This window comes from Anolis carolinensis, chromosome 1 (assembly GCF_035594765.1).
Source record: "Anolis carolinensis isolate JA03-04 chromosome 1, rAnoCar3.1.pri, whole genome shotgun sequence".
NCBI classification, from domain to species: domain Eukaryota; kingdom Metazoa; phylum Chordata; class Lepidosauria; order Squamata; family Dactyloidae; genus Anolis; species Anolis carolinensis.
In genome coordinates, this window is record NC_085841.1 from 185,558,825 (window position 1) to 185,583,890 (window position 25,066).

The following is a 25,066-nucleotide window of genomic DNA, read 5'->3' on the forward strand; positions in this document are numbered from 1 at the left end:
AGTATGAATAACTGAACTGACAAGTGAGAAGAGTTAGGCCCCTTCTACACTGCCAGATAAAATCCAATTATAATGCACTTTGAACTGGATTATATGGAAGTGTAGACTCATTTATGTCAGCGGAAGTCACAGTGCTCTGACTTGATGCACTTTGAACTGGATTATATGGCAGTGTAGACTCATTTATGTCCGCGGAAGTCACAGTGCTCTGACTTGATGCAGGGTGAACTACAACTTCCATCATGTGGAGTCAATCTCCCAAACTCCTCCAGTATGTCTAGCTGCTGCTCAGTTCTGCTCAGTTTGTTAAGCAGACAGAGTTGAAAAGAGTAGGAAAGGGTGAAGGGAGAGGTAGTGGGTGGGATTATGCAAACTCCAAACCACTGGAAAGAAAAAGGAACCCTAGGAGCGGTCTTTGGTAGATGAGAAACAGAAAATCTGGGATGAAATTGTCTCCGAATGAAAGCATTCCTTGGGTGGTGGGCCGTAGTGTTTGGGGAGGACATTGGCAGGGTTTGGGCGACATGCTCATGGGGGTCGCTATAGCCTACAATGTCCTTGGAGGGAGTGCTTTTGGTGGCTCCTCAGCACTGTGGGTTATAGCTGTTTGTGGAAGTAGGTGCCTGTCTGTGGAAGTGGACACTCCTGCCACATACCTACACACATACACATTTTCACTTTTATTTATTTACTAGCTTGGGTACCCAGCGATGCCCGGGTTATTTGAAAAGGGCCTTGTTTGTTTTTGGATGTTAGGTATTCTCAGTTTGGTCATGTTAAGCTATTTCTTAGGGGAAAAAACTCAGTTTTTGCATTTGTTTTATGAATTCTCCCATTAGGAAATGCATAAGGATGTAGGTGAACTACCGTTCCCAAAAATCTTGAGTCAACCCTCCCAAAAGTCTTCCAGTATTCCCAGTTGGCCATGTTGAATTTATGTGCCAAGTTTGGTCCAGATCCATCATCAGATGGTTTCAGTGTTCTCTGAATATGGGTGAACTATAACTCCTGGATGTCACGGTCAATCACCCCCAAACCCTGCCAGTATGGAAATTTGTCCATCTTGGGTCTACGTGCCAAGTGAGTTCCAGTTTCATCATTGGTGGGGTTTAGAGTGCTCTTAGATCACAGGTGAACTATACATCCCAGTCCCTACAACTCCTATAAATCCTGGTGAATTATCCTCAAACCTGTCTCTCTAGTATGTTCAGTTGCTGATCAATTCCTGTGTTTGCTGTGTGCCACAGAAAATAATAGGAACGGGTTAAGGGAGAGGCAGTAGGTGGGGTCATGCAAATGGAGAGAGAAAGGAATACTCAGTGTAACCTGCAATGTCCTGGGAGGGAGTGACTCGGTGGCTCCTCAGCACTAGGAACTATAGCCTGTTTCTGGAGGCCGGAGGCTGTTTGTGTGAGCTGACACCTGTGCTACATACACACATACAGACTTTCACTTTTATTATGTGCATAGATAGAAGATAGAAGATTATATAGAATATTATTTATTATATGAAGATTTATTATTATTATTAATTATTATTTATATTATATTATTATGGTATTACATAGTATTATATAATATATATTTGTTGGTCAACATTATCTTCAATTTGCATACGCAGTTCTTCAGATTTGGAATGCATGCACTAGCTTCATTAGAATGCCTTTTTCTTTGTAGCAAAACAGTCATCTATGTAACTTGCATGGTTTATTTTAGCTCAATTGTTGACTGCATGGCCATCTCTTATTTTTTTTCTGTAATTGGTGACTGAAAAGATGAATACTGCCAGCTTTATTTCTTCCACTAAAACAATTTGATAAGATCATGCATGGATCTATCTGCATAACCTGGTGGTTGACTGATATTATTAACTGTTGTATTACTTTTTTTATCTTCTTATGCTGTGAATTGTGTTTATGTTGTTGTTTATTTTGTTCAATTATGTTGTCGGGCTTCTGCCCCATGTAAGCCGCCCCGAGTCCCCGTGGGGAGATGGTAGCGGGATATAAATAATAATAATAATAATTTTATTATTATTATGACACAGCAAACAAGATAGATATGCTGGATTTCATAGCACAAAATCACAAGTTGAACACTTCCCAAGTGTCTAGGATTGTGTGATGTATGTTCGGATGATGCGTGCAGATCCCAGTAGGGTGGCCTTTTGCAGTTGGCAGATCGTAATTTTGTCAATGTCTATTGTTTCCAAATGCCGGCTGAGATCTTTTGGCACGGCACCCACTGTACCGATCACCACCGGGACCACCTGAACTGGTTTCTGCCAGAATTATTATTATTATTATTATTATTATTATTATTATTATTATTATTATTATTATTATTATATATTATGTGTATGCATGTGCATATGTATGTGTATAGATAGATTTATATATATATATGGAAAACTCAAACAGCAAACCTTGATTTTGCCCTTCTTCAGAAGGGTGACCATTTTTCTATGCCATTGATTGGAGCCTCCATGGATTGTGGGGGGTTTTTTTTGGGGGGGGGGGGCGTCTCTGGCCAGCAGATACCAAGGGCCTGTTGTGTTCCTGAATCCATGGCTGAATCCAAACAGCCAAGCCTTGTTTGTGTGTGGTCCAGCGATAAGGCACTATGCCACACCAACGAGGCTTAGGGTGGCAGATGGAGTGTCGCGGGAGAGAGGGGGCAAAGAGGGCGGCGCGCTGTGATTCACGCTTGCCTCGACGATGACAGCATTGCTTAACCGCTGCGGGGAGAGGCGCCCTTCTCCACGCCGCCTCCAGGGGGCGCTGTTTGCAAAACCAAAAAAGGGAGGCGTAGGAGCACGATGCCTACAACTCCCTCCCTCCGCCGCAGTCTTTCTCGGGGAGCGCCTGTCTCTTTAAGCCTTTGGCCACGCCCCCTAGCCAATCAGGGCGCTGTAGCGGTCTGGGCGCATCCAATGGGAGAGGCCGCTGCAGCCACTATTGTTGATGAGGCAGCCTCCTCGCGAGGGTCTTTCTCAGTCAGTCAGTGTCGATGCGAGGAGGAGAAGAGGAGGAGGAGGCTGAAGAGGAGAGGGCCGCCGAGGCCTTGTTTTTCTCCTCCGCCATTGAGGGCTTCCCTCAGGCGCGGCGAAAATGTCTTCCCATCCGCGAGGAGGAGGAGGAGGGGCAGCGCCGGCGGCACCGGCGGCACCTTTAGCAGCGGTGACGGCCTCGAGCACGAGCAGTAGCCGCCTTCAGCCCATGCGGGCCACGGTGCCTTTCCAGCTGAAGCAGCATGGAAGCCCCACCCGGAGCGGAGGCAACGGAGGAGGAGGAGGGGAAAGAGAGAGAGACAGAGAGAGAGACAGAGGAGGAGGAGGCCTGCCTCGCGCGGCTATGGCAGCAGCGGCGACGCCCTCAACGGCCGCCGCAGCCCCGCCCTCTCCTCGCGCCGCCAGCCCCACGCGACCAGCGCTTGGCAACGGCGCGCGCGGAGGGGGCGCAGGAGGAGGAGGGGGCAGCAGCAGCCCCGCTGTGGCCACGCAGACGCCCGTCGCCGCTGCAGCAGCAGTAGCAGGATCCTCCTTGTCGCCCAGCCCCCCTCGGCTGCCCCCTCCTCCTCTGCCGCTGGGTTCCACCCCGTCGCCCTGCTCCTCGCCGGTCTCCCCGCCAGCCCCCGAGAGCAGCGCCTGCTCCTCCTCCTCCTCCCCCGCCGCCGGGGCCTCCTCCTCCTCCTCTTCCGCCGGAGGGGGGCGCGTCCGGCACCGGCAGCGCCGCCGCTCCCCCGAGCACAGCCGCGCCTCGCCCGAGAGGAAGAGCCCCAGCTCCCCCGGCGCCAAAGGTGCGTGGCAATCACCTTCCATCATCATTATTATTATTACTGGGTTGTTATGAGTTTTCCGGGCTGTCTGGCCATGTTTCAGAAGCATTCTTTCCTGACGTTTCGCCCCCATCTGTGACAGGCATCCTCAGAGGTTGTGAGGTCTGTTGGAAACTAGGCCAGTGGGGTTTATATCTCTGTGGAATAATGTCCAGCGGGAAAGAAAAACCTCGTCTGTTTGAGTTAAGTGTGTATATTGCAGTTGGCCACCTTGATTAGCATTGAATGGCCTTGCAGCTTTCTGGGCACACAGGAGATTGGGCGACTTGGGACCTCATCACACTAGAGTTTGGATCCCTTTTAGGGAGGGGGCTTTAAACAGTTCAGCCAGACAGGTCCTGGGCCTCACCAAATTACAAACCCCAGAATTCTGCAGGAGGCAGAAACCAGATTTAAAGTGGAATCATGCTCTGGTGTGATGAGGCAGTTGGAAGGTGCTGGACAGACTGCTCTCTGGCACCACGAGATGCAGAGCCAACTTTAAGAAATGGGACCACAAAGTGGAGTCCATGACATGTGAGTGTGCAGAAGAGCAAACCACAGACCACCTTTTACAATTCAGCCTGAGTCCTGCCACATGCACAATGGAGGGCCTTCTTATAGCAACACCAGAGGCACTCCAAGTGGCCAGCTACTGGTCTAAGGACATTTAGTATACAGTAATGCTAAGTTTTTAACTGTTTTCAAATACATTACAATTGTACCCTCGGTTTGCTTCTAACACAATACATACATAAGCTTCAAAGACTGGCTGCTTCCTGCCTTGGGGAATTCTATGTTGGGAGGTGTTAGCTGGCCACGATTGATTCCTGTCTGGAATTTGCCTGCGTTCAGAGTGTTTTTCTTTATTTACTACCCTGATTTTAGAATTTTTAAATATTGGTAGCCAGATTTCGTTCATTTTTCATGTTTTTGCCCTTTCTGTTGAAAGCATCCACATGCTTGTGGATTTCAGTGGCTTCTCTGATTACTCTGACATGGTAGTTGTCAGAGTGGTCCAGTATTTCTGTGTTCTCAAGTAATATGCTGAGTCCAGGTTGGTTCATCAGGTGCTCTGCTATGGCTGACTTGAATTAGTTTGCAGTGGCTTTCATGTTCTTCAGCTATGGACAAGTCTATGTAGGGACCACCAAACACAGCGCCCAAACACAAATCAAGGAACATGAAAGGCACTGCAGACTTATTCAACTAGAGAAGTCAGCCATAGCAGAGCACCTGATGAGCCAACCAAGATACAGCATATTATTTGAGAACACAGAAATGCTGGACCACTCTGACAACCACCAAGAACTCTTGTCTGCTTGAGGCAAGTGTGAATTTTGCAATTGATTACCTTGATCAGCATTGAAAAGCCTTGCAGCTTCAAGTCTGGCTGCTTACTTTCTCCCACCCTGGACATTATTCCACAGATATATAAACTCCTTTTGCCTAGTTTCCAACAGACCTCACAACCTCTAAGGATGCCTGCTATAGATGTGGGTGAAATGTCAGGAGAGAATGCTTCTGGAACATGGTCATGAAGTCCAGAAAGCTCACAGCTACCCAGTGATTCTGGCCATGAAAGCCTTTGACAACACGAATTACATAAAATACATGTTCAACAAGACATCACAAGCCAATTAAAGCAGATAACCCATTACCTAACCCATATACAACAAATTAATAAATTACAACATATACCATTAAAAGATTCCATAACCTCAGGCCACTGAGGCTTTCTGTAAAACAGGTTATACTAACATCCTAAAAACCATTTTCATTAGGCTGTGTCACAACTTTGCCAGGTCCAACATAACATACTGAGGTAGATATTACCAGCACCTATCTGGCAGTTAAAATAATAATAACTTTATTTTTATACCCCGCCACCATATTCTCAAAGGTACTCAAGGTGGCTTACCTGCGGGACCAAGCTCAAAGCATACGACAAGATTACCAACTAAAATGTAATTTAAAACATGGTAACTTATAACAGACTAATTAAAACAGCAGGGTATCATAGAACCATAGAATAGTAGAGTTGGAAGAGACCTCATGGGCCATCCAGTCCAACCCACTGCCAAGAAGCAGGAAATTGCATTCAAAGCACCCCCGACAGATGACCATCTAGCCTCTGCTTAAAAGCCTCCAAAGAAGGAGCCTCCACCACAGCCCGGGTGAGAGAGTTCCACTGCCGAACAGCTCACAGTGAGGAAGTTCTTCCTGATGTTCAGGCCATTGTTCAAGTCCTAGTCTCCAGGGCAGCAGAAAACAAGCTTGCTCCCTCCTCCCTATGACTTCCCCTCACATATTTATACATGGCTATCTCTTCTGCAGGCTAAACATGCCGAGTTTTAAGCCACTCATAGGGCTTGTTCTCCAGACCCTTGATCATTTTAGTTGCCCTCCTCTGGACACATTCCAGCTTATCAACATCTCCCTTCAACTGCGATGCCCAGAATTGGACACAGTATTCCAGGTGTGGTCTGACCAAGGCAGAATAGAGGGGTAGCATGTCTTCCCTGGATCTAGACACTATACTCCATTGATGCAGTTGGCTTTTTTAGCAGCCGCATCACATTGTTGGCTCATGTTTAACTTGTTGTCCACGAGGACTCCCAAGATCTTTTTCACATGTACTGCTGTCGAGCCAGGCGTCCCCCATTCTGTATCTTTGCATTCCATTTTCTCTGCCAAAGTGAAGTATCTGTTGAACTTCATTAAAATGTATCAAAACCAAACCTCAAGAACCAGTAACCAGGAATATGGTGGTGATAAAACAAATTCAAAGTGAAAAACCACAGCACCCCATGACTTGATCTTAAACACCTTCATCTTTAAAAACCTTCCTGAATAAAAAAGGCTTTTGCCTGCGGCCAGAAGGACAGTAAGCAGGGGGCCATTCTGGCTTCCCTGGGAAGAAGGGAGTTCTTCTCAGAATCAAGGGGCAGCCACCAAGAAGGAAGGCCCGGCTTTTTAGTTCCCACCGAGCTTGAGATGGAGGTGGGACCAAGAGAAGGGCCTCTCCTGAAGATCTCAGGGGATGTGGTCAGCCAAATAGTCTGGACATAAGCCATACAGTTGTTCTCAACCTGTGGGTCCCCATGTGTTTTGGCCTATAACTTCCAGAAATCTCAGTCAGTTTACCAGCTGTTAGGATTTCTGTGAGTTGAAGGTCAAAACATCTAGGGACCCACAGGTTAAGAACCACTGATAGGGCTTTAAAGGTCATAACCAGCACTTTAAATTGTGCCTGAGAACACAGTGGCAGCCAGTGGAACTGCTGCAACGAGGGTTGTCTGCTCCCTGTAGCCAGCCCTGGTGAGCAACCTGGCTGGAGCTCTTCATTCTTGTTTTTATCATTCTGTACCGTCTATCAAAAAAAAAAAAAAAGAATATCCAGGGTGAGCATTCTCAAGGCAGCAAGAGTTATACAGTTCTTCCAAAAGAGGGCTATGCGGCAGGCACTTCAGACCCTTTCATTGTTTTGACTCTATTTTGACTCTCGGGTCTGGACTGTTTTTCTCTGTTGCCTTTCCCACCATGACTTAGTTAGGAAGGGCCATCCAGGCCATCGTTGTTCTGCCATCCATAAACACACAATCAAACAATTCGCAGATGGCCGTCCACCCCCCAGAGAAGGAGATTCCACCACCCAGGCAGTATAGTCCACTGTCCAATAGCTCATGATTCAGGCCAAACAACTAATTTAATTAGACAGTAGGAAGTGAATTAATAAGGCATATTCAGTGTGCCTATTAAACAGTCAGAAAATCACTAGTGATCTATAGGTGTCCCTTTCCCTCAAACCAACACTTGGAAACAATCACACCAGACTATAAAGAGCGATACAAGATGGCATTTTCAACACATATTTCTTAATTTGGTTTATTCAAATTAAGATTTACAAACTGTGTGCCCTGACATGTTAATGTGTCGGCTGATGTGTGTAGGTGTGTCGCATGAAACCTCTGAGTCTATGTAGGATAAGCAATAGATCATATTTTTAGAAAATGTAAATGAAAGGTTTTCACAAGCATTTCGATACTACACTTTGTTTGTGTCCATATCTCTTATAAAGGGTGGGTTAGCCTCTGGCTTGCTAGTAAAACTGTACTACTGTGCCACCAAATGATGCATGTCTACAAAGTGTGTCACCAGCATGAAATGTTTTGGAAAGCTCTGGTTTAGGGTATCTCTGGGGTTTATGTGTCTTTCTGTTTGAGAGTTAGAAAGCAACAAATGCTGGGCTTGAGAAGAGGGGGGAATGAAAGGAGTGAATGAACAGGTCTAGACATGTCTGGCATGAATGTAGTTGTAACACTCAGCCACTAGTGCTGTCACTCTCAATAGGTATGAAAGGAGACTGTCGCAGTCGGCCCTCCAGATCCAAGCATCAAACCATGCAGGTGTTGAATGAAAACATTAAATTCCCACACCCCCAAAAGCAAACCTTAGTTTTGCTATTTTATATAAGGCACACCCATTTTCTTCTTCCATTACATACAATGGGTCATCCCTGATTGTTGTTATCCACAGGGGTTCTGGAACCCAACCCCAAAGGATACCAAGGGCCCACTGTGTCTCCTTCAGGGAAAGAATCTATCCCATACAAAGGAGATTATAGAGGGGGAAGGAAACCAACAGCTTGACAGAACACTCCCAAGCCTCTGAGTGTGGCTTTTTACCAGACAACTTCCCATGTCATCTGTTTTGCCCTGCAAATTATTCTTCAGAACCCTGAATGTCTAGGTCTTGGAAGGTTAATAGATTCAGACAAGCCCCATTGCTTAATTTGATACGGGATTAATATCAAGATAGAAGTATTTCAACTTTATTTCTGTAGTGACTCTCTTTCAGTGGGGAATTTTTCTTTTGAGTCTATTAAAAATTTCTGTATCTTAGGTCTAGGAAGAAGCCTCTTGCAAAGAGTAGTGGGCCTTTGCAGGTGCATTGGTGTGACTTAAACAATAATCTCAAGAAAGCAGTACCCCACCCCATACATAAACTTAACTGAATAGCCTTGAATGTAGTCAGTCAACAGAAGGATGAGCATAACAGCTCCCCCATTCCTTTATTCAGTGAAGATACATAATACAAAGATCTCAGAAACAATAACAGTGCCTGGGGAAAGAGTAGATAGTTTCTAAGAGCATAGAGTATATAGTTTCAAGAAACCAGGGAATACTGAGAAGAGGCAGCATGTCTACATAGCAATGAGCTGTCAAAACCTTGCATTTTGTGTAACTGTAGTGTTACTGCTTTTACCGTATATCCACTTGCTTTTTAAACCTCTACCAAGGATCAAGTTTCACCAATCATGGAAGCTCCTGAAAATTACATAGACCAACAACGACAACAAAATTTCTTGGTGTCTTTGTTTGTAGGTCTGTTTCTGGGGTTATTTGTGGTTACATAGACCACATCTGCTCTAGTTTCTTAGATATGGTTATCATGGTTTTCTGTGGGTGAGCAGATGGCAATTGGCAGGTGGCATATGTTCTGTATTTCAAAAACTAGAACTGATAGGGGAAAACTGATGTATAGCAGGTCAAAAATACCAGAAACAGGTCCAACATTTGAGGTACCGTATTTTGGCCAGTGTTATTGAAGAGGCAGCTGAAATTTTCTGGAACCCTATTACCTTTTGACTCCTTTGCAAGACTGTAATAGTGAAAAATATTGTAATACCTGACATTCTTTTATTCTGGAAGTCAACATTTTAAGTATAGAATAGAATTCCAAGCTTCAACATAATCCTAATCTATTTGCAAGAAGATGGAGTAAAGATTTTTGTGTACACGCTTCTGCATATTTGTATGAATGCAGAGTATAGGATCAAACTACACACCTAAAAACAATACGTTTTTTCTCTTTGATATATGCATCTTTTCTTCATGTATCTATAGCTGTAAATCTGAAGAAGGAAGATGCTCTTGCATTGCATTGTTCAGTGATTTATTGGATTTTGACATCCTGTATTAAAAGTTGGCTTTTAGGAAGAAGAGCACAGAGTTTTTTTAAGAAGAGTTTGATATCTTATTTTTTAATACAGAATAGGAGGAATGAAGTTTATTTTTCAAGGGGCCTCTATGTATATATTTAATGTAGATTTTCCCCTTTCTTTCTGTTTGTAAGTAGAGAAACAACAAGGAGCTCTCATTTAGGTGCTGGCAATTTCATTTGAAAGTGAACATATAGAAATATTAACTTTTCTACAGTGGCATGCACAAAGAAGGTTTTTAAAGAGTTAAAACTGTCAAATGAGAAAACTGACAGAAAGTAGGAGTTTTAATGCATTAGTAGGAGATAGAGCATGTTATAAATGGTAAATAGTTTTTTGAATAATATAATAAGAATTCTTTTTACACTGCTGTGTATTACTTATAATTAAGTACTGCCAGCCAATTTATTCCAGACTTGAAACATCTGCAGTAAATGTTGCCTGGAATATAAAGAGTATGGTAACTCTAGGCTCGGGAAATTGATATATTCCATATATTGATTCTGATATACAGTATGGATAAGAGAGTTGACACCTTCCCATTTAAGGTTGAGAGTCCACCTTTGGTTTGTACCAATGCCTTCTTCCTGCTCTGTTGTTGTGTGCCTTCAGATTATTTCTGACTTGATTGTGACCTCGACACTGTATGATTTTGGAAACTAAGCAGGGTTGGCCCTAGTTTATATTTGGGTAGGGGACCACCAAGGAATACAACGTGTTAGTTATATTTCAAAAGAAGGAACTGGCAGAGGCACCCGTGAGTTTCCTTATCTAAGAAAACCTTCTACAATTCATGGCTTCACCATAAGTCAATAGATGACTTGAAGGTACATACACACACAGAGGTAATATTAATTTATCATACGAGTTTATTTCTAGGATTTGTTTATAGGTGGTTTCCTCCATCTGAGGGTGAGAGAATGTGAATTGTCCCAAGATTAACCAGCAGTGGGTTTCTATGACTAAGCAGGGATTTGAATCCTGGTTTCCAGAGCTATTGTGCAACATTCAAAACACTAGACCATAATGGCTCTAATTGATTCCTGTGTATAGATCAGAGAACTTACAGGGTAAAAGTCCACCCTTGAGTCATGCCAGTGCATTTTTCCCACAAATGCGTATATTTTAGGCCTTCTGATGGGAAAAAACAAGGAAAGATTTGGGTGGGGAGTACAAGCCAAATAATCTGTTCTGTCACCATGAGATGTACAAAGAAGTTTGATTTTCTTTGTATGTAGTCATCTTTGCCTGACTTCAAGGGGTGGGGGGCTACCTTTGTTCCTGGTTGTTGAATCCAGTAATACTTGTATGTCTGGCTGCTTAGCTACAGTTCTGTTAATGCCATGTAATTGATTCTGAATGTCTTTCTGTGAGAGGAAATGGGTTCATGGGTTTTGCACTTACTACCTATGACTATTGAGAGCTGATTCAAGAAGGTTGGAGAGCTTTCAGAGCAGCTTCTTGGGAGAATGGCCAGAAATAGGCCATTCACAGAAGAATTTGATCCATGTAACACTGACCTGAAACACAAGACAATCCATGTAGTCCAATTACATGTTTAGAAATTAGTTTTTCAAAAGTGCTCAGCTGGATTCAGCTGAAGGTTTACTTAAATCTAGCATCCTGTTCTCCAGATCCCTAATGCAAAACAAGTTCAACACATATACTTAAAATGTGGTTGAGTGTTCAGTAAAATATGAATGTAGAGCCACATAGACCTAAATATCAAGAACTAGGAAACATATTTAATATGTGCTTGTTTTGACTCCTTAGTAGTTTTCTTACTGTTATGTAACGACCTTACCTTCATTGAAACAAAATGGTGGATCAAGCAGAAAATTGTAAAATGGCCTTAGCTATATATTACTGATTTCTTGCTCACTGGATATTTCAGGGTTTTTTTCCTGAAAAATATCTGAATGAGAAAAGTTGCCTAGTTTTAGTTTAATTGGGATACTTTAGCCACCTGAAGAATTGATCTGGGTTTCTAGAGATATCAGGTGAGATTGAGATGGTAGTGACCTTAAATGTGTGCAATGGGAAATTTATAGCAGAGTGAGGAAAGCAAGGCATTTCTTTATGTCAGTCACCTGTGTGGCAGGGAGTTGGACTGGGATGGCTCATGTGGTCTCTTCCAACTCTCTGATCCTGTGATCATCCTGTTGGCAAACCCACCAGTAAAGAGGAGGACAGCTGTCCTGGTCTGTTGCTAAAATCTGACAAGTCACCTAAAACATCTCTTGCTGCCTTACACCAAATCAATCCCTCTAGCTCAGTAATGTCTACATTAGCTGGCTTCTGGAGTTTCAGATATGAGTCTTTCCTCCTTATATCTGGAAAATTCAGAGATTTAACACGGGGACATTTATTTGTTCAAAAATATTTTTATCCTTTTCTTCAGCCAAAAAAGGCATCCATAGTGGCTTGCAAAAAAAAGTGATCATTGTCTTTGGGCATTACGTTCTATGTGGGTGGGAGGAAGAAAAAAACAGGATGTGGTGATAGAATTCATTTGCCCATACAAGTATATCTATTCTGGAATTGATTATATACTTGGTTCTGCATTTTGTTTTGCTTGTGGGTTGGAATGTTTTTTCCTTGACCTAACCTAGTTTTTTTCTGTTACTTTGTTTCTTTTCAACTTCTACATTCTACTTATGAACTCGTACCTCCTCTCCAGCATAAGAAAAATGGTTCTTGAGCAGACCTTCTGGTGGCAGTTGGGGATGTACAGTGGGAAATGGTAGTGCCAGTGGCCATGTTAACTGGCCACTTCTGCTGCTGAGTAATGGCTCAATGGTCATATGGGTACCCAGATCTTTCCTTGTGTTGTGTGCTCCAGATTATGCTTCAGCAGCACAAATTCAATACACAGAACAGAAATTTCTGTGATAAATTGGGATTCTTCCTCCCTTACCTGATTCCCTCGGTTTCCTCTTGGGTTCTGCATGCAGGTTCACTGGTACTATTTGGGAAGTTATTGGGAAGCTAGCATAGCACATCTACTTTGATTTGCAACATTTCCATCTTTCCAATATTTGTTCCTTATTGTGTATCTATGTATGCATGTGTATGTCTTGTTTTTAATGTTTATGTGTTTGGATGAATTTCAGTAATCAGAAAATCTTAGAATTCTAGCTGCTCATAAAAATATATAGACTTCAACTTCAACAACATATGGTTTTGGAAATATGATCAGCTTATGCAGGTTGGACACCCCATATTTAGAATTCTGAAAACTGAAATCTTCCTAAATCCAACATTGTCCACATGGGTGTTTGAGATACTCATGTCTTTAAATCCTGATGTTCCAGTGTACACAGGCTTGGTTTCATGCACTACATTAATTAAAATATTGTATAAAAATAAAATTCAGAGGCTGTGTATAAAGTATATATGAAACATGAATGAATTTTATGTTTGGACTTGAATCCCATCTACAAGATTGCTTGTTATATATGTTTGTATAAATGAAGATACAGTATTCCAAATCTCAAAACTCCAAATCCAAAACACTTCCAGGCCCAAGCATTTTATTTCAGGATACTCAACCTATATTATTGTAGTGTATATGCCTAGTCCACATTCATATCCTTTGTATTTCCTGTATATGCTTACTCTTCAGCAAAACAGTAAAATGGCTCATAGGTGGCTGATTTAGCATTTTCATGATACTAAAATAAACATTAAGTTTTTTAAACATCTTTTCTTTAGTCAATGGCAACAGCAAAATTATACCATACAAAGCATAAAATAAGCTTAACAAAATGAAACCAGGAAATGCCTCCATTCTTTAGTTACTGTGTTTTGGTCTAGATAAATATTCATTTCAGCTCTTTCATAACATAGTGCTACAGTTGTGTTGTTAAAACATCTGCTGCCCTACTAATTTTTATTTTCTTTTTATGTACATCTACAACTTTTAATGTCAAATCAGTATACAATAAAATAATGGTAAAACACTCACATAAATTTAGAGTACTATGAATAAAATATTAAATTCACCTGAACTGAAGAGAGCTTGTCTTTCCAGATGACATTTCACTCCAGGTTGTCCTAAGGTTTCTTCTTTTCAATAGCATAATTTATTTTGAGCACATGTTTCCAGTAAGGTGGGTATACAAATTCTTTGCTGATTTATTGCAAATGACTCAGATTTTTCAGTTGGTCTCAAGTCACCTGCTGTCCATCTGTGCTCTGAATGGCTGGACACTTGCACCTTGTTGTCTAGTGTCTACCCTAATCCAGGGACCTTAACAGTAGGAACTGTTCGTCCCAATCCCAAATGAGCTATAGCTTTCAGACACTGCTGATATGAATCCATTAGATCAGGGGTGTCCAACCTTTTGGCTTCCCTGGGCCACAGTGCAAGAAGAAGAATTGCCTTGAGTCACACATAAAATAAACTTACACTAACAATGAGCAAAAAAAAAAAAAAGGCTGTTCATAATTTTCACCACCACAGATAAGCAAAAAAAAAAAGTTCTTGCATAGTTATCCTAATTATGTGCTGCTGCTTTCAGAGAGTCGTCTAAAATTGCTGAGCAGGTCTGGTTGGACAGTTTTCAATTATAATGGGAATTACGGATAATACTCAAATATTTGTAGGCATAGCGTACTCTAATTATTCCATTCTGTTGTCATCTACAATGTTTTCACATGATCCACACAATCAAGTTATAATCCCCACCCCCACCATCAAATCTCATAATGTTTTAAGTAAGTTTACAATTTCATGGAAGTACTGGGCCTCATTCGGCTTATGGGCCACAGGTTGGGAAAGCTTGCATTAGATCAAGGATTAGGATCATGCTATCTCACCCACTCCATGATGATGTATTTCAACTCCCAACAGGGTCTAGTTAGCAAAGGCATTGAAGAGGAATGTTGAAAGTCGTAGTCTAATGGTATCTGGACAGCTGCATGATTCCCACCCCTGTGTTAAATTATAATCTTAATATTAACAAATTAATTTGTGTATTCTGTCAGGGAATCTTAAATGGTATGATGTTTTCTGAGGGAACTGATTATTTTTCTAGATTGCTGCCTGCAAAATGGTGGTGTAGCACATGCAGGGAAATACAGCATCTGTTGCCAGATTAGGGCTAGCTGGATTTTTGGGCTGGCATGGAGGAGCAGTCCACATACTGATTGTGTGGCAGTGGGATTTCTGTTTTTTACCAGATGGCAAGCATGTAGCCTAGGTGCTATGCAGAAACGCCCATTCCTGTTTGTGTTTTCCAATAGTAGAGCTAACATGTTAGATATTCATGTTAACAAAACATGCCAGTGAATTTGTGATTTTCCACAAAGCAACACTGATGTTCTCCTTTATACTCGGTAATATGAATTGTAGATTTAGAACTACAACACAATTTATTATTTACTTCGCTTTATACATTATTAAGATCTTTAACCGCTGTGCTTTCCTTGTTTCATATGACTGACTGCTGGGATCCTGGCTTTCTGTGTGCTGACATCCTTTCTGCTGAGATTTTTGTTTTGACAGCCTTTTGGAAGAACTGGCAAATGCTTTTAGGGATGGGTGGCTCAGTATTTTCAGTCTCTTTGTTTCATTTGTGTTCATTCATAAGTCTGTTCTAGCATATTTCTGCATTGAACTATAAGGTTTAGAGGAAAATGTGTAAACATTTTATGGGAAAATATCATTTTTTGTTCATTTTAAGTCAGAGGATGTATTACAGAGTTCAGAAAAAGGTTCATTGAAAAGATGTTTGTTAGGAATTGTGAACCAGGTCAGTTTACTTCTTAAAAAAGATGAAAAGAAATATTTGTACTAGTGAGTGTTAACAGTGTTGTTGATAGGTTCTTATGTGTTTTAGTTTTAAATAGTCTTGGAAACAAGTCCATAGAAATTATTATTCTGTGTGCCTCATGATAGATAGATATGGTAGATAGATATGTTATTTAAAGCCAGAAAACCTCCCCTTTCCTGCTTTCCTGAACACCATTATCAGAAACAACTGAGCAGGAAAATTATATTATATTAAAGTTTATATTTACTATATCTGGTGTATATGAGCTCATTTAAGAATACCTCAAACTGTAGAATGAAAAAGCTAAGCCATAGATTTACTGAGAGTACTTAGTTCCTGGTTCATAAAATAGTTAAATGACATTTTCTGTATTTAGCTTTGCATAATTTTACTATAGAGTGATTCATTCAATTTCAAAATATCTATTTCAGAACTTAAGATTCTGGAACTCTTTCTGCTTTATTTTTTTATAACTCATTTCTTTTCTACCACATAATATGCATATACACATACTAATCTTTATTGTAGGCGAGTACTATGTCCAGGCAATTGCATTGCCATAGTGTAATTAGGTCTAATAAAATAAGACATTGCTAAAATACCACTATTGTTCACCCTCCCAGCTGTTGTAACTGCTATCTTGAAGCAAGTGCATCTCTTGTTATGTAGGTCACATCATGTGAAGCTAGCAGCTGAGCACTTGTGGGCAAGGGGGGCGGGTGGGCTGGCACAGGAGGGAAAATTACAATGAGAATACTATGTCCTTCGTATTTTTTTTTAAAAAACAAGATATTAACAATTCACTTAGGAATATAGATGAGTAAATGTGTTGGCTGTATTCAAAAATAATAAAATAATTTAAATAGCTTTGATTTTAGGGTTGATTGTGGCTGATTTATGCAGAATTGCGCAGTTAATTATATTGTGTGCATATTTTTTCACATGAGCCCCATAAATGCATGTATTTATCTTCCACAAGGAAGAAAAAAGTCATATGAAGCATGATTACATTAAGGTAGTGTATGAGGAATGAAGTAAAATGACATCTATGTCTTAAAATAATTGTCTATTTGGTGACAGTATGACAGAGCTATAGACAAGTCTTGTTTCCTTAACAGAATTGTGTTTTGTGTGTGTTCATGCACATGCTTTGTATGATGTTTTCTACATTGGCCTTATATAAACAATAACAAAATAATTTTATAAAAGGAGATAAAGTTAAATCCTATGTAACTGAGCTATTTGAATAGAGGTTTGTCTATGTTTTTGTTTTCTGGATGACCAGCTGACCGTTTTCCCCCTGGATAGAGGTTGTAATATACATTGTATTATAATTTGTGCTTTACTGTACAACTGATACCATATGCATTTTTATTTTAAAATGTTAAAGGAGTTTGAATAAAAAGCAGTGAGGTTACATAATAAAAAGAGCAGTATGTTAGGAACATTCTGAGTAACTGGATAAACAGTTGCATATGTTTTAGTGTTGAAGATCTTAACAGAATTTGATAGATGTTTTCCCATCTGTGTCATATCTGATGATGCCAGTAGAAACATGAAGTTTCTTCTCTCTATCTCAAAATATAAAATGCTCATATCTTACTGGACACCCTAAAAATTCCTGGAAGAGATATTATTTTTGAAAGAGAAGAAAGGTGTTCATGCACAAAAAATGTTTTTTCTCTTTTAAATGCAAAACTAGTTGTTTTTCAGACATTTCTAAAAAAAGCAATGGAAGACATAGAAATAAAGCAAATTTAAGTTGGATACAGTTACTTCACTTCTTGGGGTTAGGAGTGTAAGACCACCACAAATATGGGGAAAAATTACAAGTAAAATCACTTTTTTAAAAAAATCTGAAGACTGTTCTGGGTCCTCCAGCATTACTCCATAGTCCACATCTGGGGTGGGGGTTGTCAGCCATAGAGTTGCACAGGAAAACATAGATATTCCTAGAGACACAATATTGATCAAATCTGCTAATTTTATTACTACCTGGCATTTTAAATTCAAAAATGTCATTCCTTACCCTCTGAAAACGCAGGTGTTTGATGTTCCCATTCAATACAAGTAGAAGAAGTTTCAATTTTGTCTTATCATTTCAGTTTATGTTCTCCACAGTGATGTGGGTTTTCTAGAAGCAAAACTGAAAGTTTTCAAAAAGAAACTCCATTATCTAAGTATTTGTTTTGGCATGTTCTGTTCTAAACAAATATTGTGATATGTAAAGCATAGATTTGGCCTGAGACGTAATGATATTGCACACGGATACTGAGGATGTTGGAAATGTTAGACTTCAAAAGGGGTAGGCCCCAGGTTTGATTGTCTAGTGCAGTTGTTCCCAAACTTATTTGGCCTACCGCCCCCTTTCCAGAAAAAATATTACTCGGCGCCCCCCTGGGGGGCGTGGCTTAAATGGGGTGGGCGTGGCTCCTGCTCAAGAGGGCGGGGTTGAGCCCCTCCCCTAGTCCAAGATGCAGGGCTGGGAGGGGCAAGGTGGGCGGGGCCACAAACGGGTGGCCAGAACTGGGATGGTGGAGTTACGAGCTCTGAGGCAGGGCTGAGCTTCTATCCCTGTCCTGTGGCGCCTGCCAGGACACGAGGCGGGGCTAGAGGAAGGGGCAGGGCCTCTTCCCAAGTGCCTGCCCCCGCCCCTAGCCCTGCCCTTTAGTCCTAAAAAGCCTCTCAGGAGAGGTATAGAGGCTCAGCCCTGTCTCAGGTTCTTGGAAGGAGGCCCCGCCCCCTTCTCTAGCTCAGCCCTCTGTGTCCCAACAAGCGCCTCAGGAGAGGTATAGATTCTCAGCCCTGTCTTGGGCTCTTGGGAAGAAGCCATGCCCACTCCTCTAGCTCCGCCCCCTGTGTGTCCTAACAGGCGCCTCAGGGGCTCAGCCCTGTCTCCGGCACTTGGGAAGAGGCTCCGCCCCTTCCCTGGCCCCACCCCATCTCTTAATAGGTGCCATCACCACCCCTCTGGATCGCTACCGCGTCCACCGGGGGCAGTAGCGCCCACTTTGGGAATCACTGGTCTAGTGAGCAAAATGTATTTTAATGAGCCTGAGCATGCTTACCTGATCAGTTGATGACTTGTGGCGATGGCAGCAGTAAATGGGTGTGGGCTGTAGTTTTAATTTCCCACAATAACTCAGTGTTATGTTGCATAGTTACTTGAGTAACTAATGCACTTTGCTACCTGATGCTGCTGAAAGCACCAGGTGGGGAAAGGGTATACAGTATAGTAGCCTTAAGATTGTATTCCTAGATACCATTGTCATTAAAATACAAATAAATCTTAAGCCAAATTGTGAAATACCAAACTTTCACTAAAAGCCAGAATGAGAAAACTGCAGTTACCCTACTTTGGATATATTTTGAAAAAAGAATGAAACTATGGTAAACAGGAAAAGAAGTCATGGAAGATGCATTTTATCTTGGGGGAAATCATTCACATGGTTGCCATAATTTGAAGCTGATTTGATGGTACAGAGCAAATTTTGTAAAAGGTTGGGACTTTGGCAACTATCAAAGGATGTCAGATGTTGATACCTAGCTAGAGTCCAAACATTCTATTAGTGTTAATAGGAAGCCTTTGCACTATTTGGCACAACAGACCTTTGCTGTCAAAGAATGAGTAGACTCTGATCAAATAAATGTCCGTAACCTCATAAAAACTGTCATATGTTGAGTATGAAAAACAATGAACAGAATGAGAGTCTGAGCATAAAATGTGTTTTATTCCTACTGATGATGGGCATATCTTCTTTTCTTTTTTTAGTAGATAAGCCACGGCCACCATCATCAAGCCCTTCTAGTATTGCTCGCCGTACCCCTTCCCTAGACATACTTGCTGCTCCGTACCTTGCTGGACAGTGGCCTCGTGAGAATCATGGACAAGCTGCGCCTTGCATGAGGGACAAAGCCACACAGGTAAGAGAGCTGATTACATACAACTAAGAAAACATTACTCAATGAAAGCATTGCTCTGATCACTTCTTACAGCTTTGGTGGATTCACTGAACATCAAGCCAATGAAGTTTTATACAACAAACAGGCATGTTTCAATTAGTTCTAACACTGAAATAAGATTCAGATGTTTTATGGTTAAGTACCGGGTTGGATAATGTGGAACATCTTCCATTGTCCCCGGCACTCGCTCCATCTTCACCATTTGAACTTGCGTCTGAAAGGCAAAAGAAGCATGAGGTTGAAGGGTGGCCAGTTGTAAGCAAGTATAGATTGTAGTGGCACATAGCATCATGCCTGATTATGAGACCCATTTGTTAAGTCACCAGCTTTAGCTTCTAATTTCCTGGCTTTATGGTGCCTGACCTGAAATGAGAGTCTTGACTTGGGTCTTAAACCAACAGGCCTTCGACTATTGAATCTATAGCCGTGCTTAGTGGTGGTTTAGTCTTATCCTCCACGAATTTATTTAATCCTCTTTGAAAGCCATTCTGTTTTGTACTAGCAAATTCCATAGTTTAACTATGTACTGTGTGAAGTACTTAGATATTATTTTGTTTGGCAATGTGGCTTGCTGTCAAATGATGGCCACATAACAAGTTACTTCTCCTTCCATCCACAGAAATCAGTGACCTAAACTTAGAAATTGCATTGCTGCCACACATTCTGTGAGAACACATAGAAATCAAACATGCCTTCACTTAGTATTTGGAGTGCATTTTATTTCTTCTAGGCTTATTTTTCTCCTAAACAATGTACTGAGTAACTGGCCTAGGAAGTGACAGCTACAGCCACCATGGCATTAGTCACTAACAGGAGTGCAAAAGAAGATTCTACCAGTCTTCTTAGAGGTGAAATCTTTGTAATTTCCCCCAGCAATTAAGATCAGCACGGCAAAATGATTGGATAGGAGCACAGTCCCATTTTCGCACAAAATTAACCAAAAAATGTGGGAAAACAGACAAGTAATGAGTGCACACCTGATGAGATCTTGAAAATGAGCATAAATCACAAATGCAAAAAGAGTTCCAATTTTTTTCAAAACAAGATCAAGGATAATCAGAGCCTAAGAATGAATCTCCATTTCAGAAGCATATCAGTAACAAGGTAGGGATTTGTTGGTGTTCTTCCTGGCAGACATCTGACTAGAGTTACACCTTCAAAGCATCACCTGCTATGGGTTCTCAGAAAACTAGGGTACAGAGAATCTAAACCAGCTCAGGGATGTATTTGCTAGGGTTGCAAGATACACTAACACAGCCCATGAATTGTCTGAAAAAGCACCAGGTCATCAAATATCAAACCTTTAAAGCAATGATTTATCAAAACCTATTTTCTGAAATACATAAAAGAACCAGAGTTTCATCCTTTTGCTGGTGTCAAGAGATGCTGGTATTTGCTAGCACTGTGGCTTCTCATTAAGTTAAAGGTATTCAAAGGTGGATAAAATCCTTCCTTTTGGTATGAAGGCGCTCCAACAGCACTCCATGACAGCAGAACAACTTTGAAAATCCCTGGTTAATCGCACAGTCCTGATTACTAGTAGGACGAAATGAGATCCAGTAATTCATTTAGTACATTACTCTTTGATAACTTTGCTTTCTGGGAAATGCCAGGTTACCTTTTTGTGAAGATAAAATGGGGAAATTACTTTTTCAGTTACCAAAGTGTTTGGTAGTCATCTGTGAGAACCCTATTAAAAGCATTGTTGTGGTTCAGGCTTGAGATAAATGTCTTGTAATTGCATCCTAGTGGGTGGGAATGGGAGGAGGTATGTCAAGACAGTCTTCAGACATTTTGGCTCCTGCATATCTCCCTCTGGGTTACTGGCTATTATCTGCCTGAGTTCTCTGTATAGCAGAAGGCAAGATTTGAGAGGATGTGGAGCTAGAGTTGTAGTAGTCTGTTGGGACTCCCATCTTTTTCACATGTGCTTTTTCCCACAGTCTGGTTTGTATGACTACATTTTTAAGGTAGGTGGCAGGGATGGAGTAGGGATTCTATTGGTGTATCACCTTGCCTGCTGCTCTATTGTCTCCTGAGTTGAACTCATCAACAGTTTTGGAGTCTCCCCCCCGCCTTCCCAGCTTCTTTTGCTTAGACAACAAATATCCATGCTGAGACTTCTCTTTTGGGTGCAGCTCCACGTTGACCATGAGTCGGCCACAAGTGTTCCCTCCTACAGATTAGAGCCAAACAAGCTGGCAGTGAATGAAGTAGTGGGTTGGAGACAAAAAATGCTGCTTATATCTTGTTATTGGGTACTTTCCATTTTGTGCAGCCATTACATTTGTACTACAGTTGGGCCCTTCCTAACTTGGTAGAGTGACTTCAAGAGACACTGCTTTTTGCCGTGTTCAGTCTGGTGGATATTTTTTTGATTTGCCTGCTTTTTCTGAAGCTGTTTTGTCTTTGTGCCACATTCTATGCTATAAAGTCACATTTAGTTTGAAGTTTAAAAAATCTCGTATTCCACTTTTGTGGGCTTCACACTAGCGCATTTGATTATTTGCCAAATTTGAAATGCTGTTGTCTCTTGAAGTTGGTGCTGCCATGTGAACATTCATATGGTAGCCCATCTTTAGGGAGTGAGGAGACTATCTGGGAGTTTTGTTTGCTGTGAAATTTCTATTGTGTCTAGTGTTTCCTTTCTTTCCTAAACGAAACTTCTTTGCCTAGATGGCAAACACTTGGATAGTTCCTCCTCTTACTTGCATTCTGCAAGTTTGTTTCCTCTTCTTGAGTTCCATGAATTTCATTTCTGTCCAGGCAAAGGAAGGGAAGTACCAGGGAGAACAAGAATATGCAACACAGAGGAAGAGGAGAAAGAACCAGATCTGCTAAAGCTGGTTACATCTCTTCTTCTGGTTTACTGTGTGTTTCTTTTCCCCTTGCTATCTTCCCTTTTCTGAGTGAAAGGGAGACTCATTCCACATAGAAAGAAGAAAATAAGCTGGTTTCTGCAGAGTAAGTGAAGTGGTGCATGGAGTCGGCTCCACCCCTGGGCCCATAGAGGTGGCGCCACATCTCCCCCCACAATCTTCATGTTTTTTCCATTTTCACAGAGGAGCTGCATTCCTAATCTTCGCAACAGTGAGGCAGGACTGTACTTAGAGCCCTCATTCAAGCTCTTGGTTATATAGATTTGATTTCAAGTATGGCAGACATACTTCACAATGTAATTCGAATTAGGCTTTGCATGCTAGCTGTTCTGCATACTCCAATCAGGTACTATATTTTCTAGCTGTAAACACAGCAGATGAGCACTAGAGGGAACCCTTTCTTATTTTTGAGTCCTTCATTTTTCCCAACTTTCTCCCAGGTTTTGCCTGGGAGTCCTTAAACATCCAGTAAATTATATTATCGGCTCACCAATGAGGTCCTAAAAATAAGGAGAAGAGGTGGAAAAAGACAAATGCTTTTTTGAAAGTTGCTCTAAGAAATAAAAGTAGAAAATGTGTATTCCCCAAGTTATTAATTCTTAGTTATTAGGTGGTTCTCATAATCCTGGAGATCTTGATTTTACATCAGAGGTTATGGGGTTGTAACCTCTGATGTAGAGCTCAATTTTTCTGTTCTTGTGTTCTAATCCAGGAACCAACCTGGCTCTATCCAAAAGTCATCCCCCATCAAGACTTCCAAGTTGAATCATACCGTCATACATTGTACTTTGCCTATCAAATCAACTTCTTTAAGCATCAGTCTGCTATTTGTCTTTGGCCATTCTTGTATTTTCTGAGTTCATGATTTTAGCTATCTTATCATGTATCCCCTGGTTAGGAAACCTTCTCTAGGCACCTTTATAGGAGGTGGCTTACTGTGAATCACAAGAAACTCTCCTTGGTGTTGAATAATATGAAAAAATATATAAATTCTGTCCACTTTAGCTCATTCATCCTAGTCCTGTATTGTAACGATTATATGTTCCTGCTATATGTCTTGTGAAGCCAGGGCATTTATTTTCCATCTGAGCATATCAGCAGGTGAATGTCTTTTCAGCTTGAGTCTAGTTCTGTCATTATATACAGAGCTACTTATCTTTGTCCTCCACTTTTCCCTAGTAGCTGATCACCTTGCCTTCTGACCTGAGAGCCTCAAGTGCTATCACTATCTGTTGCTTTTTTTAAGATTGTCTTGTCATAATGTTTAATGAAAAAGAAAATTCAAAAGTGGGATGCCAGTCTCTTAGACATCCACCAGTGCACTCTTTCCCTTCCAGCCTAAGCTGATTGGAAATATTTTTCAGAAAGTGTGCTGTGTTTGTCTGAACAGAAGATCTCCTGAAGTTTCCAAGTCCTGAGGACTGTTCTGATCATGCATTAGTCAAATGTTTACTCCTGTGGATAGTTGGCAAAAGAAAAGACTCTTTCTGTACGTAACACAATTGTTCCAGAGTTCAAAGAAGAGTATTTCATGGGAACCGATGGAATGTTTCTAGAAAGAATTATTCTAGTGCTATAGTATATTGCCTTCCCTGTATCTGCTTAGCAAATGTGAAACTAAGGATTTGTTAGAAGTCTCTGCAATGCAAGGATACTAAGTAGCAGTATTTGCTTGAAGATTCAATGTTCAGGACTATCTCAAATCAAGAACTAGCCATTACTGAGTAAACCTGTTTTTCTACAAAGTGGAAAGTAAGTGCCCATGCTTTTTGTTTGATACTACAGGCTGTGGCATGTAAACAAAAGTGTATATAATTGCTGTGTCATTTATATTCTCTGCCTATATTTGTTGAATAATTCTGTTCTGGTTTGTTGTTTTGTGTCCAAAAACTAGCTTTAACTTAATTTGTTTGGTCATAGACTCAGCTGTATGAAAGTGTATTCTTAAACTTTGTTTTTATATATTGACTGAGATCCTACATATTCTGTCAGAGTAGAAAGCTTTGTCTCCTGTCACACAGCCTAACTCGCTTCAGCCAGACTCCTACAGATTAAGAAATCCTTCTGATCATTAAGGCTCTCAAGAGAAAGCCAATCTTCTTCATGAGTCTGGCTGCAGAAGAACAGTCAGGCACTATTTGACTGAATGTGCAGGCAGGAGTTCATTGAGGCCAGATGGCTGGCTATAAAGGATACAGTATATTCAGGTGTGGTGTGAAATTAGTCCTCCTTTTTTCAATAACAGAGTTCTGGCCATCCTCTTCTTTCCTTGCTCCTATGCCCCAGTAACGGCGCCCCATGCAGTCATGCCGGCCACATGACCTTGGAGGTGTCTACGGACAACGCAGGCTCTTTGGCTTAGAAATGGAGATGAGCACCAACCCCCAGAGTCAGACATGACTGGACTTAATGTCAGGGGAAACCTATACCTTTATGCCCCAGTATATTTATTTGCCTTAAGTCTTTTATTTTTTGTTACATATAAACCAAAAGAAATATTAAAGTTGCCTGCAAACTATACAACAACATTCATGTATAACTTTCTGTATCAAAATAAGATTTTACAGTAGAGTCTCACATCCAAACTAAACAGGCCAGCAGAACCTTGGATAAGTGAATATCTTGGA

General features: G+C 41.2%; 1 protein-coding gene across 2 annotated transcripts in view; it reads left to right on the plus strand.

Moving 5' to 3' along the window:
- The first annotated feature begins 2,977 nt into the window (after positions 1-2,977).
- fam117b (family with sequence similarity 117 member B) overlaps positions 2,978-25,066 on the plus strand; it is a 37,816-nt gene continuing 15,727 nt past the window's right edge. The window contains exons 1-2 of one of the 2 annotated variants that reach the window (XM_008114965.3): positions 2,978-3,798; positions 19,373-19,521. In XM_008114965.3, coding sequence (XP_008113172.2) covers positions 3,111-3,798; positions 19,373-19,521 — 837 coding nt within the window. In that variant the 5' untranslated portion in view covers positions 2,978-3,110. Of the gene's footprint in view, positions 3,799-19,369; positions 19,522-25,066 lie in introns of both variants that reach the window. The other variant, XM_008114964.3, reaches the window with a different exon arrangement.